At 39.7% G+C, this 14,682-nt stretch overlaps 1 protein-coding gene across 1 annotated transcript; it reads left to right on the forward strand.

The window, feature by feature from the left end:
* Positions 1 to 717: 717 nt before the first annotated feature.
* Positions 718 to 14,370, forward strand: myrfl (myelin regulatory factor like). Its single transcript, XM_030778463.1, has 25 exons — positions 718 to 807; positions 1,614 to 1,702; positions 3,626 to 3,713; positions 4,298 to 4,359; positions 4,531 to 4,951; positions 5,184 to 5,287; positions 5,411 to 5,558; positions 6,728 to 6,923; positions 7,014 to 7,090; positions 7,473 to 7,583; positions 7,709 to 7,799; positions 8,171 to 8,371; positions 8,473 to 8,581; positions 8,688 to 8,797; positions 8,967 to 9,127; positions 10,913 to 10,955; positions 11,051 to 11,139; positions 11,625 to 11,687; positions 11,849 to 11,889; positions 12,188 to 12,355; positions 12,616 to 12,700; positions 13,073 to 13,147; positions 13,361 to 13,469; positions 13,787 to 13,861; positions 14,284 to 14,370. Exons 2-25 carry the CDS (start codon positions 1,657 to 1,659, stop codon positions 14,368 to 14,370), a joined length of 2,760 nt encoding a protein of 919 aa, XP_030634323.1. The 5' UTR covers positions 718 to 807; positions 1,614 to 1,656.
* Positions 14,371 to 14,682: the final 312 nt, after the last annotated feature.

Consider the following 14,682-nt stretch of genomic DNA (forward strand, 5'->3'; position numbering starts at 1 on the left):
TTGGAATTTGTTCTAGACTGAATCACTCCCTGCCTGATGTCATGAAGTTGCTGTGCAACAGGAGTCAGTATGAGCAGCTTTTATATGAATTTCTCTACACTGAAACTCTTCAAATGGGTAAAAATCTGATTGTTTACATTATTGGGGGAATGAACATGCAGGTGCACTGTTTTGCAGGACCTTAGCTTACATGGCAGTAATGTTTGAACATGGCAGAGGAACCCTCTCTGTTTTATCGGCTTACTTGGCAAAGGGGGCAGTAAAGCTCTGGGATGTCAGTGCTCTGTTTGCCAGTGGCCGCGCCTAGATAAAACTCCTCTGCCTTTTGTGTTCTTTCCAGCAGTAATGCCTCCATCTGTGTGCTTACCTCATAAAAGAATGCTTCCTTTATGGCATGGTGCAAGGACACCTGACCTTCCTCTCCAACCCCCTCACACACACACACTCACACACACACACACACACACACTCAAACAAGGACAGAAATGTACGCCTGCGCAAGGCAAGTGAATGGTTTTTCAACTGTGAGATCAGAGAACAAAGTACAGGTAAAACACAGGAGACGCCACGGTGGCCATTACTGTGAGCGAAAAAGGTTAGGGTTCCTTGATAAAGAAAAGTTTAAAAAAAAAAAAAAATCAAAATACGCACTTACACTATTCCATGGAGGAATAACCAACTATGGAGAAACTGGAGAGATAAATGTTTTGTCAACCCTTGTTTTGCAAATGGATTGCACCTGATTAAAAGCTTGGTTAGGTGAGGTGAATATCAGCAAAATCTGGTGACTCCATCTTGGAAAGAAAGGTAAAATTCATATTCTGCCTTGCCTTCTTTTTTGGGTTCATAAATTGTTGGATCATCTTTACTGCGTGCCTGATTCTCTTTTTTTCTGTAAATAAATTAAATGCTTAAGAATTTGTAACTGAACCTTTTTTATCAACAATATTTTTTGTTTATTCGTAGTTGACAGCGACACTGACGTACAACTAGATTCCATGTGTTTGAAGCATTTAAGCATAATTTAGTGATGGATACAAAGACAGATATATGGATTATTATTATTTTGTGATGTTTGGTCATTCACAGTCACTCAACATAGAACGTATTTTGTGCCAACCTCAATTAGAAAATGGCTGCCTCTTTCTCAGTCAAAGCTGAGCTCTGTTTTATATGTTGTGGAAGCCATTTTAAAATCTGAAAATGAAACAAAACAAAACCAAAAGGCCTGCAAATTAACCATGAGGTAGGAGATTATCAACCCATATCTACATGGTGACAATTTTAAAATGCATTAGGCAACAATACAATTGAAAAAGTACTGCTGATGAGCTGTTCTGTGTGCCTGCAGAAGTCTTTTCTCAACAGGTATTTATATGGATGATTTAAAAAGTATAAATCAAAAACTCACTGGCACAGTCCAACATTGCAGACTTCCCAATATCCACTTAGTCTGATCTGATAGACTTGAAATTGATTAAATCATTTAGACTTAAAACATGTGCATCAGTGCAGGCCCCCTTTGGTGATTTAACCCTATTAAGCCCGTGAAGGAAAATTTTGTTAATTTGTCCTATTTGGGCAGACACTCACTGCTTAGGTCTGTGTCTTAGAGAGGTGAAACACATTGGAGGCCACAAGACTGAAGCGGCTCCAATGGATGTTCTTGGTGAAAATGAAGCCCTACAGCAGTTCTTTGATGGTAAGACACTGGTTCCCATGTGAACTCTTTATTGCTTAATGAAGTATCAACCTTTGGCAAAAAGAGTGTACTATTAGTTTTACACTGTTCAGGTTTTTTTCTTGATGTAGAAAAAACTATCAGAGTGCCATTACATGCCAGTATCACTTCCATAAAGACATGTCATGCCTTCTAACAGTGTGGCATAAAAATAAGATTAAGACCTCGGTCCTATAGGGAAGGATAACCTTTTTTTTTTTTTTACTGTTTGTACACTCTTTAATCTTTGATGTTTGTTAAACACAGATATATACCCTACACTGTAACTTTCAGCACATTCAGTCTATCTCAGGAAAGTGAGCACTAATCCATCTGCTATTGTGTGGGGGCAGATGCTTTAATAATCAACCCGGCTGGCAAGTAAGAGTCACTTACAGTAAGAGTGTGATCCACTTCCCTATGTTAACAGTTTCCCTGCACATGAAAATAATGTACCACAAACAGTGTACTAATAGTGTAGTACTCCGATTCATTTAGTACTAATGTGCTACAAATAGTGTACTAATAGTGTAGTACTCCGACTCATTTAGTACTAATGTGCTACAAATAGTGTGACTGGTAACTACAGCCATCTCTCCAGGAATTTAGTTTTGATCACATTCTCTACCCTGTAATTTCATCTGCGTCATTAAACCTGCAAACCTGTCATGGAAAAACAAAAGCGGATTCTGTCAGAGGATTCTGTCTTCTCTAACATATGTTACTATAACCAGTAGGTCTGAAAAACAATCCAGAGTGCCAAATGGCCAGCTAGAGTCGTGAGCTGAAATGGAATTTAATTCATATTTTATTGACTGTGAATAATTCATAATCCTTAAGCAATTTGAGTCTTTCTCACAGAGTAATGAAGGCCAAACTCAGAAATCTGCATATACAAATCCACTGGACTGTACACCAGACTGGGATGTGATATTTGTGAAATTTCTCATAGAATTTCATGAGTGCTCAACTCATTTCCAGTTGTTTTGATTGCAGTTCATTTTTTTCTCATGTCAGTTTGCATAGTTTCTCACCAGACTGTTACTTTGCTTGCCTGTGGAGTGACTTAAGCCTAGAACTCAATGTGAATTTGTTCTATTGTAGTGTATTCACACCCTAAATACACATATCTGATGAAAAACACATAATATTGGTAAAATGTGATCTCTGTACAATGGTCTTGTTGAGTGGCCTTGAGTAAAGCTTGTCATTGATGTTGTAGAGATGAGCTCTTTCCTTCACTGAATAATATACTGAATAAAGCAGGAGGACACACTGTAATCTCATAAGCTCAAGGTCACAGGTCCATGATGGAGCCACAAGACAACTGGTTCAAGGCCATGACCTCTGTTCTAATCACTAGCCAGAGCTAAGACTTGGACAATTCACCTCAGAAATAAAACTTTAGACTAATTGTATATACATGCTGTGTCATTGAACAAAAACCAAGTTTTATGAAGATATGACCCTAACATTATGCGATGTTCTGTAGAAAAAGAGAAAGCACTGCTAACTGTGCTTTGCTCTCCTTTTCCCATATGGCATAGTATTTGGAACTGTGAGAGGTTTTATTTTTGATAGGATTTGTTTCTGTGATCTTTTTAGTATGTTGCTATTCACTATTTGATAGTAGTTGCACTGAATTTGTATGGGGCTGATTGCTTACATTTCAGTCTCTTAAATATTGTGATGCAATTATGACGAATGCAAATGTTTTCATTTTGGCATCAATTTTTCCATATCACCTCTGGTGTAAATAGATAATCAGAGCTGAAGAGGACTTTGGTGAGAGAAAAAGAAAAGATAGAGAAAGAAAGATAGATGGAGAGAATGTATTTGTGTCTGAGGGGGTGAAATTTAACATTAAATGGGTCTTAAATTCTTTGTGTCCATTTGGAATTGCAGGGCAAGATGTCTCAGGGGTGCTGGAGAGCGCTGTAGTGGACACAAGCATTTTGGAGCAGTACCTCAGTAATGATGTGGACCCTACTTTGTGAGTGACTCCATCTCTACTCACATCTATTTCACTGGTCTATCTCCACTAATACATTAGTATTCCTTTCAAATGTCCAACATTTTATTCTCTTAAGTAATATACTGAGTTTATTCTGAAAATCTGGACCTCCAAGAATACACATACTGCCAATCCCGCGAGTTTAGAGGTAAAACAAAATGAGGCAAAAGCAGCAAGAGAAGCAGGAGTGAGCGTTTATTGATCTAAATCTTGTATTTTATCTTTTGCTTAAACCTCTGTATGATGACAGAATTAAGTAGAAAGATCAGAGTTAGAAATACAGTTATGTAACATAACCATGGCCAAATTTCACTCTCAGGTTTCAGTTTTATGTTGTTTGTGGTGCCGCCGTGACTTAGCTTGAGTGATACTGTATCCATACGAGTGGTTAGCCATTCACAGAGGAGGTCAAGAAACAGGGAGACATTGTGAAAATTAGAAACAAGCAACTGGAACAATTTGGATTTATTGTCATGTTGAAATGTTCACCTAATGTGGCTCAGTGTCTCAGTATTTTGAATCTTTGGAAAATATTCACCATTGACTCCATTGACCATTGACAGCATGTTACCAGAGTCACCCCCAGACTCTGGATCAGAACCCTGCTCACCTCCACAAATACCAGGTCAGAGCACATAAACAGTTTATTTTTGTCTTTTCATAAGATGGTCAGTGATTGAACTGAATTGAATTGAATTGAAATGAACAAAATGAACACCTTCCATAGTTTTCAGCAAAAAGTGCTCTCTAGATTTATATTCATATTTTCACTAGCCTACATTATCTGTTTCTCCAGATGTACACTATGGCACTGACTGGTCTAAAGAGCAAGTGAATCAGGAAGCACTTCGTCAGGTGGCACACCCATCTGCAGCCTCTTGTCATTTTAAAGACAATAGAGCACATGAACACTACACTGGCACAACACGTCACCACCTCCATGACCCTGGGCTTTCCCTTGTCAAAGCCAATGCATCTGCACTGCCCCCTGTCCACCCTCAGTACCTGAACCCTGCAGAGAGCTATGCAGAGGCCAGCACCTCCCCCACAGCGTCAGTCCCTGAAACACTCCAGCACCAGCAGTGCATGGGCTCAATGGGGTGCTACACCAGGGTCAGTGGACCAACTGCCCCCTCCTCTGTCCTTACAAACTCTGAACATTCAGAAACTATATACCCTTTTCTGCACGGCAAACCTGGACCTGCACAGCAGACAGGGTAAGGACACATCGGAAGTGCTTCTCAGAATAGATAACAGTTTACTAATCAGATAATACTGGTGTTGATTGCCCAGCCCTGAGTTTAGTGAATTGGGGTTGGGCTGGTGAATTAATAATACAAATGTGTGGAGTACCTGGAGTTTTATGGGCGAGTTTGCACTGGCAACAGCTCTGCTGATTTTCTAATTGAAGATGACTTTAAAACTATTGGTTGTTTTTTCCCTTCACAGGAGCTTTTTGCCAGACAGTAAGAAGAGGAGGCGCTCAGAGTCCTTTGATGCAGCCATAGACCATCGACGGTGGAGGGACACAGTTTGGATCAAACCCTCATTCAGTGAGTGTTGCTCTGTGAATGCAGTGTTCTTTGTGCTTCGTTGTTATTGCTTTGCACAGTAGGCCTGAGTTGATGGGGTGTGTGTTTGAACATTTTCCAGTGCATGTGTCTGTTTTTCCACAGGTCCAGAGAATGGGGTATGTGATGTGCCCTCCTATGACAATGATATCACCAGTGGGAGCCCAGGTCAGGGCTCTCACCAACTCTTAACCTGGGATAGATACCAGCCCGGCCAGTGGAGCACGCTCTACAACGGCAACTATGAGAGTCTGTAAGTTGCAGTGTATTGATTGCTTAGGATTTACCCACTAAAAACAGTGACCCTTGACACTCTCCTGTCCGCTATGATCTTTTTGGTTTCAGTCCAGCCACACCATCCCTTTGAGGACTCCGTAAATCAGGGGTTTCGGTGTTGGGTTACTACAAATATTGCCAATATCAGTGGACTAGAAACATTGGTCTAGACTGAGATCCTTTCCTAACTGTGGCCTCAAGCCTCAATGTTCCACTCTAAGACTGTAGTTTTGTTATGCAGATAGGTCTTTTCATGCTTATAGATAACCACAGCCAAAATACTTCTTGCTACTATTGGTATGGTTGCCATTAAAGGATGGTATGGAAAATTGTGAACTTATGCATTATGCATCAGTATACTTCTCACAGCCACACAGAACTGCAACTTGCTTATTGATGTGTTGCTGATTTGAATCCATGAGTAGAAGTTAGCAGTGAAAAAACACTTATTTTCTGTTTATAACAAGAAGATACTACACATTATCTCATCTGTCTGTCATATCTTCCAAAAAAAAATATTGCCCACAGCCTAAACACTGCCCAACAGGTCTGAACACATCCAGCAGGCTCAAGAAAAATGGTTGTAGGCTCAATTTTGGCATTACAGTGTTGTGCAAAATTTATATTAATGAATACATTTCATCTTGTTCTCCCTGAGCAAAAATATCGGCAGTACTCACTATAACTGAATGCAGATTCAGCGTTTGACACTGACAGTGGGATATGATTATATCCTTGGCTGCGGCATGTGAGCATAGTCAAATGGAATGTGTATAGGCAGAATGTGAGCATGATGAAATCTCAGCTTTATATTAAGGTTGACACATTTAGTGCAGTGAATGTAAATTTTAAAGTTTAAAGTTAAATTTTAAAGACGTTTTAAAGATTCTTTTTGCTTACTCTTGCAAGTGGGGCACATCAAGCATTCACTGGGGTACAGTCAAACATCCCTGAAGCATACAAAATGCAAAATGGAACACTCTATGCCCTTTTGCACTCACAGATTGTATGTACTACCTCACAGCCTGTTTTTACATAGACAGCTAAACAGATCCTACACAGACCCTTTGACTTTCACAACCTCTCTAGCAGATCAATCAAACCTTTCTTGTGAATGTGAATTTTCTGTGGTTCTTCTTTCCTCAGCCCACCTCCTGCTTACCATGTTGACACAGACAAAGGTTTCAACTATTCCACTGCTGACGAGGCCTTCGTCTGTCAGAAGAAGAATCATTTTCAGGTCACAGTTCACATTGGGATGGTGGGAGATCCTAAATATGTGAAAACGCCATCAGGTCTTATCGCTGTGGAAAGCTTCCACATAAAGGTCTTTGGTGTTAAGGTTGGTACACCATAATGAGACTTGCACACAATGTGGTGACATGTTTGTTTTCATGTCCCAGTAAGAAATTGCTCTGGTTTTTCCTTTCAGCTTGAGGCCCAGAGCCATCTCATCACCATAGAGCAGTCCCAGTCAGATCGCAGCAAGAAACCTTTCCTGCCAGTCAAGTGAGTGACCCCTCCTTCCTCTTCCTACACCCTCAAAATAAGCAAGAATTGTGGAAGAACTTTTTCCACAGCTGAGTATCTTGAATCAGTCTTTGTGGGAGTAAAAGTGCATGTCAATATTTATGGGATTCATTCATAAGACTGCCATATGAGGAGGAGGGTGCTTCATCACTGGGCTCAGAAAGCAATGTATGTCCAGGAATTATACACATGTTACACGGTGATGGAACACCTTATCAGGGCCATAATGTCACTTTTTTAATGATGCTGTTATGGCCTTGAAATTAGGACAACACTAAAATGTGTAGCAATGATACTTGTCTAACAAAGCTGGTGTGGATAACCTGGACAATTTTGATGAATTATTATATTGCCCTCTCAGGGTGAATCTGCCTGGAGACAAAATCACCAAAGTGACACTTGGGCGACTGCACTTTAGTGAGACCACTGCCAACAACATGAGAAAAAAGGGAAAACCAAACCCTGACCAGAGGTCAGAAGACACCCTGCCAGTCAGGAAGGCTGCACATGGATCATATATTTGGAGCTCAATCATTATCATAATCATCAGTATACTGTGGTAAATTAACAAGTGCTTCGCTTTTGCATTAAACCCAGATACTTCATGATGGTTGTGGGTCTTTATGCCACTGTTAAGGACGAGGACTATCTGCTGATTGCCCATGTGTCTGAGAGAATCATTGTCAGGGTGAGTCTTATCTGTATGATGCCACACCATGTTATGCCACAACAAAAGAATGGCATTGACTGAGGTTGTTTTCTGTAACTGTTTGGTAAATATATGGGTAAATGGGCAAACCCATTGCATGTGATGTCACACGGATGACATAATTTAGCGGGAATATTCTGACTTATTCAGTCTGATAGACTCAGTGAATGTTTGTCTTTTGCTGTTACTTTCAGGTGTCTGTTTTAAGTGTTATTCTGTTGATGCTTTGGACTTGGACTGCGATCACTAAAGTCAGCTAGCAGACAGCTGCGAGATCTTGAGATGAACTTGATGGTCAGGATTGTAATGAACGTTCTCTAAATTTCGATCTCTGTGTTCTCTCTGGGAAGGCCTCAAACCCTGGGCAGTTTGAAAGTGACAATGAGGTGCTGTGGCAGAGAAGCCAAGCTCCCGATTCGGTGGTATGCCACGGTAGGGTGGGCATCAACACTGATACACCTGACGAGGCCTTGGTGGTCTGTGGGAATGCCAAGATTATGGGCACAGTCATGCATCCCTCAGACAAGAGGGCCAAGCAAAACATTCAGGAGGTAAATAATAGGGATGAATGCTTGTTGGCCATCTGTCTCTGCACTGTGTCACATAGAAACGAATAAGATGTAATCTTAACTGAAATTTGGATTGTTTAAAGGTGGATTCAACAGAACAACTCAAGAGGATTGCGCAAATGAGAATAGTGGAGTATGATTATAAACCTGAGTTTGCCGCAAAGATGGGGATCGACCACATCCATGAAACAGGTTAGTGGAGCCATCACAACACAGGGTTTTATTCTGAACTTCTGTTTCTGTGGTTTATATAGGAGACAGAGATTTTAATGAATCTTGCTTTACTTCACTGCTATAGGAATCATTGCTCAGGAGGTTAAGGAGTTGTTGCCCACTGCCGTGAGGGAAGTTGGAGACATCACATGTTCAGATGGTGAAAGGATTAACAACTTTCTCATGGTGGACAAAGTATGCAACCATCTAGAATTGAATTCTTCTTTAACCTACAGTTTTTTTTAACCTTACACACTTTGTAGTCATTTCATTAAGCTCAACTGCACACACAAATGCATTAAGGGTATTGTTGTTGATTTGTTGATGTATTTTTTATTTATTTATTCTTTTTTTTTTTTTACAGGAGCAGATATTCATGGAGAATGTTGGGGCAGTGAAGCAACTCTGCAAGCTCACAGATAACCTTGAGACTCGTATCCAGGAGCTGGAGGTGTGGAACACACGGCTGGCTAAGCTAAAGAATTTGGGCAGCATACGCTCCAACAGCACAGCTGGCAATAAAGGGTAATACCACTAGGGGGCATTATGGGGCACAGCAATAATAGCTTTAAACTAGGTCTTGTTTGACAGTATTGGTAATGACGTGACACAACACAAAAAGCCTAGTCACTTACCAAACTCTGAGCCTGTGTGACGTAGGTTGATGTTCATTTTTATGCTCATCAAAATATGGTAATAGTTTTACAATTACAGTAATGATTATTTTCGTAGTGGTTGTCATGTCGCATATCCCCTTGGTAGGTGTAGGGTAGAGGAAATGCACTCATTTCATAGAGGAAGGCTGCAAACTGAATAATCCGATACACTCCCTCACTGGGATCATTTCCGAACTAACTGATCCTTGCCAGGTCCTTTTCTGACACAGCCGTACATATAACCTATGCCAGTAAAAAAATGGCATAGAGAAGGAGAATACCAAAAAACATGGCACCTACAAATTAAGGGGCACACTATTTCCTACAATATTTTTCTCTTAGTAAGGCCTTTTGTCCACTCTCTAATTCAGCCATAAGCCAACTTGAACAGTTATAAAAATATATTATATCCTAGCTGTCCTTTCACCTACAGTTATGGAACTTGCATCTAAACAGTCTAAATTACAGTGAATCTTTGATAACTCTCTGTGATGCCATCACTTCCTGTCAGAGCATTTCCCTCGGCCAGCTCAGCAGGACAGTTAGTCTTCAACCAGCTCCACTTAGTCAGTTTCCATTTTTCATTGCATTTCTTTTTAAATTGGATTATATTTTCACCATGATTTTCTGTCCTCCACCACCTCCTCCTTCGTGGTGCATCAAGACACTTGTATGGGTAAAGTCATCCACAGGTGAAACTCTTTGTGGCAGATGGTGAACTAAATGTTCAGACATCCGAAATGAAAGAAAAAATCGTAAAAAAAAGTACCCCCCCCCAGCTTAACCGAAATAAAAACATTTAAAATCTGTGCATTAATTAATTAATTAATCAGCCTTTAACAGGAGATGTTTTTGAAGATTAAGGGTATTACCTCTATACTTGCAAAGTTTTATATGTAATAAATATATCCATAAATACTATGTAAATGCCACTGGTGGTCAGACCAGTTGCTGAACACACTATAGAGGCTCAACACAGCCACAGTCTGTCTAGCCTGTTTAGACAAAAAGATCTTGGAAAGGATCTTAAACAGATACTTGACATATAACCTTTCTTCTGACCAGAGTTCTTCTATGTGGTTCTGTACCAATGAATTTGTCTACAACACTGTGTATGTAGTAAATATTGTTAGTTGGTAAAACTAATGCAGAAAATGTATGTCTCCACCTACCATGACAACACATTGTGCATCTGAGGTATCAGGTAATTACCAAGATAGGTAATAGGTATGGGTGTGTTAATCTATGGGGATGAAACCTGACAAACCAATTAGAATCATAACGCTGTCTTCTGATCCCAGTACAGATCTGTGTAAGAGTGTAATTCAGTGCCAAGTTTCTTCTGTTGAATAAGCAGAGATTTTTGTATGTAAGAAAGAAAGAAAGAAAGATGTTACTTTGTACTTATGTAGAAGACATAAGGCATAAATAATATACTATCTAGGTCTGTTATATAATATCCACACAAATTTATGACTTGCGTCTGTCTGTTATCACATGGCCATCAGCATGTTCATCCGTTCAAGGATAACTTTGCCCTGCCAGTTGTAAAGGCTGTAAAACCCTGTTTATTTGTGGTATGTTTTACATTTTCTGTGGTACATTGTAACTATGGATGTGTGTCCCTTCACAGGAAAGTCATTAGGAACAAGAGTCCACCTCCCCCAAAGAATCCAACACCACTACAATCCAAAAAAGTATGTGAAAAACACAATCACTTTAGACCCATACTCAGTAAATATGAATATATGCAGTTCACCAATCAAATTCCATGACTTTCATTTTCTGGTAGGCCAACATCCGTGAGAAGTACAAACACTGTTTACAGCACAGAGTGTTTCAGGCCAGCATCATCATGTTAGTGGCAACCATGGCTTTATGGTGAGTGAGCATGTTCCTTTGTTGAGACAACAGTGGCAACTAATCCACTGAATGTAAATAAGGTAGAAACCTCAACAAAAAGCTGATACCAAACAGGGTTTCTGACGTATAGCAGCTCTGTCAGCTGCTGAACTCCTCCCACATTAGGACTCAACTCAAGTAGCCACTGCAAAAAATTTGGATTTGGATTTTGATTGGATGGAGCAGAACTGGAAATTTGCTGAAAAACCAAAACACACATTATTATTTGTGTACTGATTTTATAGATTTCAAACACTCACTTAAGGTGGTTTTGGCTGCATTCATTACAAAGAATTCTTCTTGCAGTCTTTGTTGATACTGTAAGAAATATAAGTTAGAAATTTGAAGGCATTTTTAAATCTGGCAAATTTGAAAGGGATCTTTTTAAAAATAATTTTGATGTACTTGTAGTGTTTTTTCTGTGTCACCAATTTTGTCTTGTGCCTCCTGCTTTCCCCCCACAGTATAATCTGTATCACTGCTCTGTACTTGCTAACTCTTAAAGTGGACCTGGACTTTGACAGCAGGTAAAGTGTGTGTCTCATAAGCTGTCCTACCTTTCCTTACTGTAAAGCAACATACCATAGACTATATCTTTCTTCTACTGTATCTTTATCTCTGTTAAATATTTGTTGTACCACCAGAGAGATTTTTCTGTTATAAAAGTACATTTTGTTTGTGTTTTCAGCACTGTCAACTCCAGTGTGCCTCCCATCCAGACTAGCACTGCAAGACCCCATACAGGTAATGGTGCAATATGACACAGTAGGAAAATTGTTTCAGGCTTTTAAATTTCTCCTTGACCTACACTCTACAGTGCCATGCAGTGTGATTACAAATGTGGTGTTGAAATGATAATATTCAAATGCATAAGCTTGTTAAATGTAGGGTTTAATGTGTGATTGTTGCACTGTTCATCGCTTGTGATTTTCCGCTCTTCTTAAATTTTTAAAACTTCAAAGCTTTTTATTTGCTTTTATTTGTAGTCTTTATTTCTATGATAACCAGACATTGTCTTTGATCTTTAAAGTCATCCCAACAACCTCTGGAAGCCCCTGGCCCCCTGATGTGGATTTCTCCAATGTGTTTTACTCTGATGAGATCTACTGCTGTCCCTCCTTCACAACTGACAATGCCACTGCTGTCAGTACCACTACCGGCCCCCTCTTTCCAAAAACCAGCACCACTTTACAAGGTCTTTGCAAGTCTCTACCCAAACACTTTCCACTCAGTTGATTTGCAAAATAAGTTCCTAAATTTCTGTTGGATTTTTCATTAATACAAGATTTGTGTTCCACTTCCAAAGGCAAGAGGAATAAAAAGTTGGAGAAAAACTTTACTCAGACTGGGGACTGTAAGTTCTGTGATTTTTTTTTTTTTTCGCAATGAAATTTCTGCGGGAGGAGTTGAATAACAATTAATTGTGAAGATAACAGTCATGTGTTCTCTCTGCAGGGACAAACACAACTATACAGTCCATCTTCATTACACAAAACCTTCAGATCATTGATGAACGTTACTGTCAGAAGGATAACTGTGGGTAAGCACCTATCTGTATTCACACTCTTTTCTTTTCTTTTCTTTTCTTTTCTTTTCTTTTCTTTTCTTTTCTTTTCTTTTCTTTTCTTTTCTTTTCTTTTCTTTTCTTTTCTCACTCAACAAACTTTTTCTTTTTTTCAAACACAGCATAAAAGACAACAATACAGCTTAAACAATACAATTCTATAGACTGTATGTCACAATCTCTGGGTAGTCTGTTTTAGTCTATTATGACTTTCCTCAGGTTTGTACATTCAAATTTTCAAGACATTGACACTGATCCATTGTTTTGCTGAGCATAATTGTTTGTCAAATCTCCCTCTCTCTCTCTCTCTCTCTCTCTCTCTCTCTCTGTGTTTTCTGTGTTTTGTAGGCCTGGGAACTACAGCTACTCGATCCCCATTAGCAAGTTTGTTCCTGTCAACATGCCAGTCACTCTCAAGATGAAGTGAGTGGACAGTTGCACTTTTTTCACTTTGTCTGAATAGGATATAGGTTGCCAACATCCTATTAACAGATTGATTTCTGAGGAAGACAGTAGAAATGTACAATAAGGAGTTACAGGGGATATCTACACTTCATTGTTGTCATTACCCTGATCTGAGGTCTGAGATTTTAGTTGTAGTAAGCTCATCTGACCACTGGGTGTCTCTCCAAACAGCACCACTGAGCTGCTGGTGGTTCACCTGTGTGGCTATGATCAAAGGATTGAGTGCTCAGCTGTAATGGATTATAGCAACTCTGACCTGCACAGTTCTATCAACACACAGGTAATGTATCTGTGACAACTGAGCCTCAGGGTCTAACCGCTTGTGACTGAGAAAGTGTGGTCCTTCTATCTCTGTATGTCTGTAAGCCTGATTTCACAATAATTCACGTAAGACATAAAGAGGTTTAGGCATGATTACAGCTCACTGGCAGAGAATATGAAATTTATCTTCTGTTATTCTATAAAAAGCCATGTATCTCCCTCAGTGCTTGAATTTTAAGATGTTCCCTTGAAATGACTTAGTCTGTGAGAAAAACTCAGAGAAACAAACACAATCTGCCTTGGTACAGCTCTGATCTGTTTTTATTCCACCGTTAGGGTTATGAACATGACTGGCCGTTGCCAGTGGCCCAGTACTACCAGGCTACTTATCACTTCCGTGCAACTGTAGCAGTAAGTGTGTTTTCCCTATTTTTTTTTTCATTATTTCATTCATTTTCCTTTTAGTAAAAATTAAGAGCCTACTTTTGGAAGAACTGCCTCTTGCTTCTCTCTCAGCATGCTTGTGATGTTATGGTGGTGTTATGGTTAGGTAGAAAATCAGAAGCCCTTGCTTTCATATGATCCTTTAACACCCGTCCTGGACAGAGGGTGTGTTTGGCACTGCCTGCATAGCAATAACCCAGGCAATGACAAAAAACCAATAATACAACTAGGAACAATGAAATGTGTTTCTGAAATGCTTGTTTTAAATATATCATGCATAATATCAGCATAATGCTGACATGCTCATGATTTAATTTATGGAATCTGAAGTCCAGCTGTTTTAGTGTACCACTAAACTCAAGACCAAACCAACCTTTGTCTTCACTCAGGGACAGGCAGATTGCAGCACTGATCCCAACTACATCCAGGTGCTGTTTACAGACTATCACTTTCACTTCTATCGGAGGTGTGACTGATACAACGCCTCTTTTCTCCGGACCTTTAACAACTCCTCGATGATCACAGTGAATGTTTCGGTCCATACGAAGGTGAAATCTGGTTTAAAGATAGCTGATCCCCCATTAGCTGGTATGGACAGAATATAGCGGCAGTAGTCCGGTTTAAAGCAGTGACCAATGATGTGTGTGCATGTACAGTGTAGTGATTAATACATAGTATAGTGATTAATGAAGCCACAGCATCTGATTGTTAGACTAGACTGGACAAGACTGTCAGACAGAGGTCACCTTTACATTGCCAGTAGCAAAGTAACATAGAAGCATATTTAT

The sequence above is a fragment of the Chanos chanos genome, chromosome 1 (genome assembly GCF_902362185.1).
Source record: "Chanos chanos chromosome 1, fChaCha1.1, whole genome shotgun sequence".
Lineage (NCBI taxonomy): Eukaryota > Metazoa > Chordata > Actinopteri > Gonorynchiformes > Chanidae > Chanos > Chanos chanos.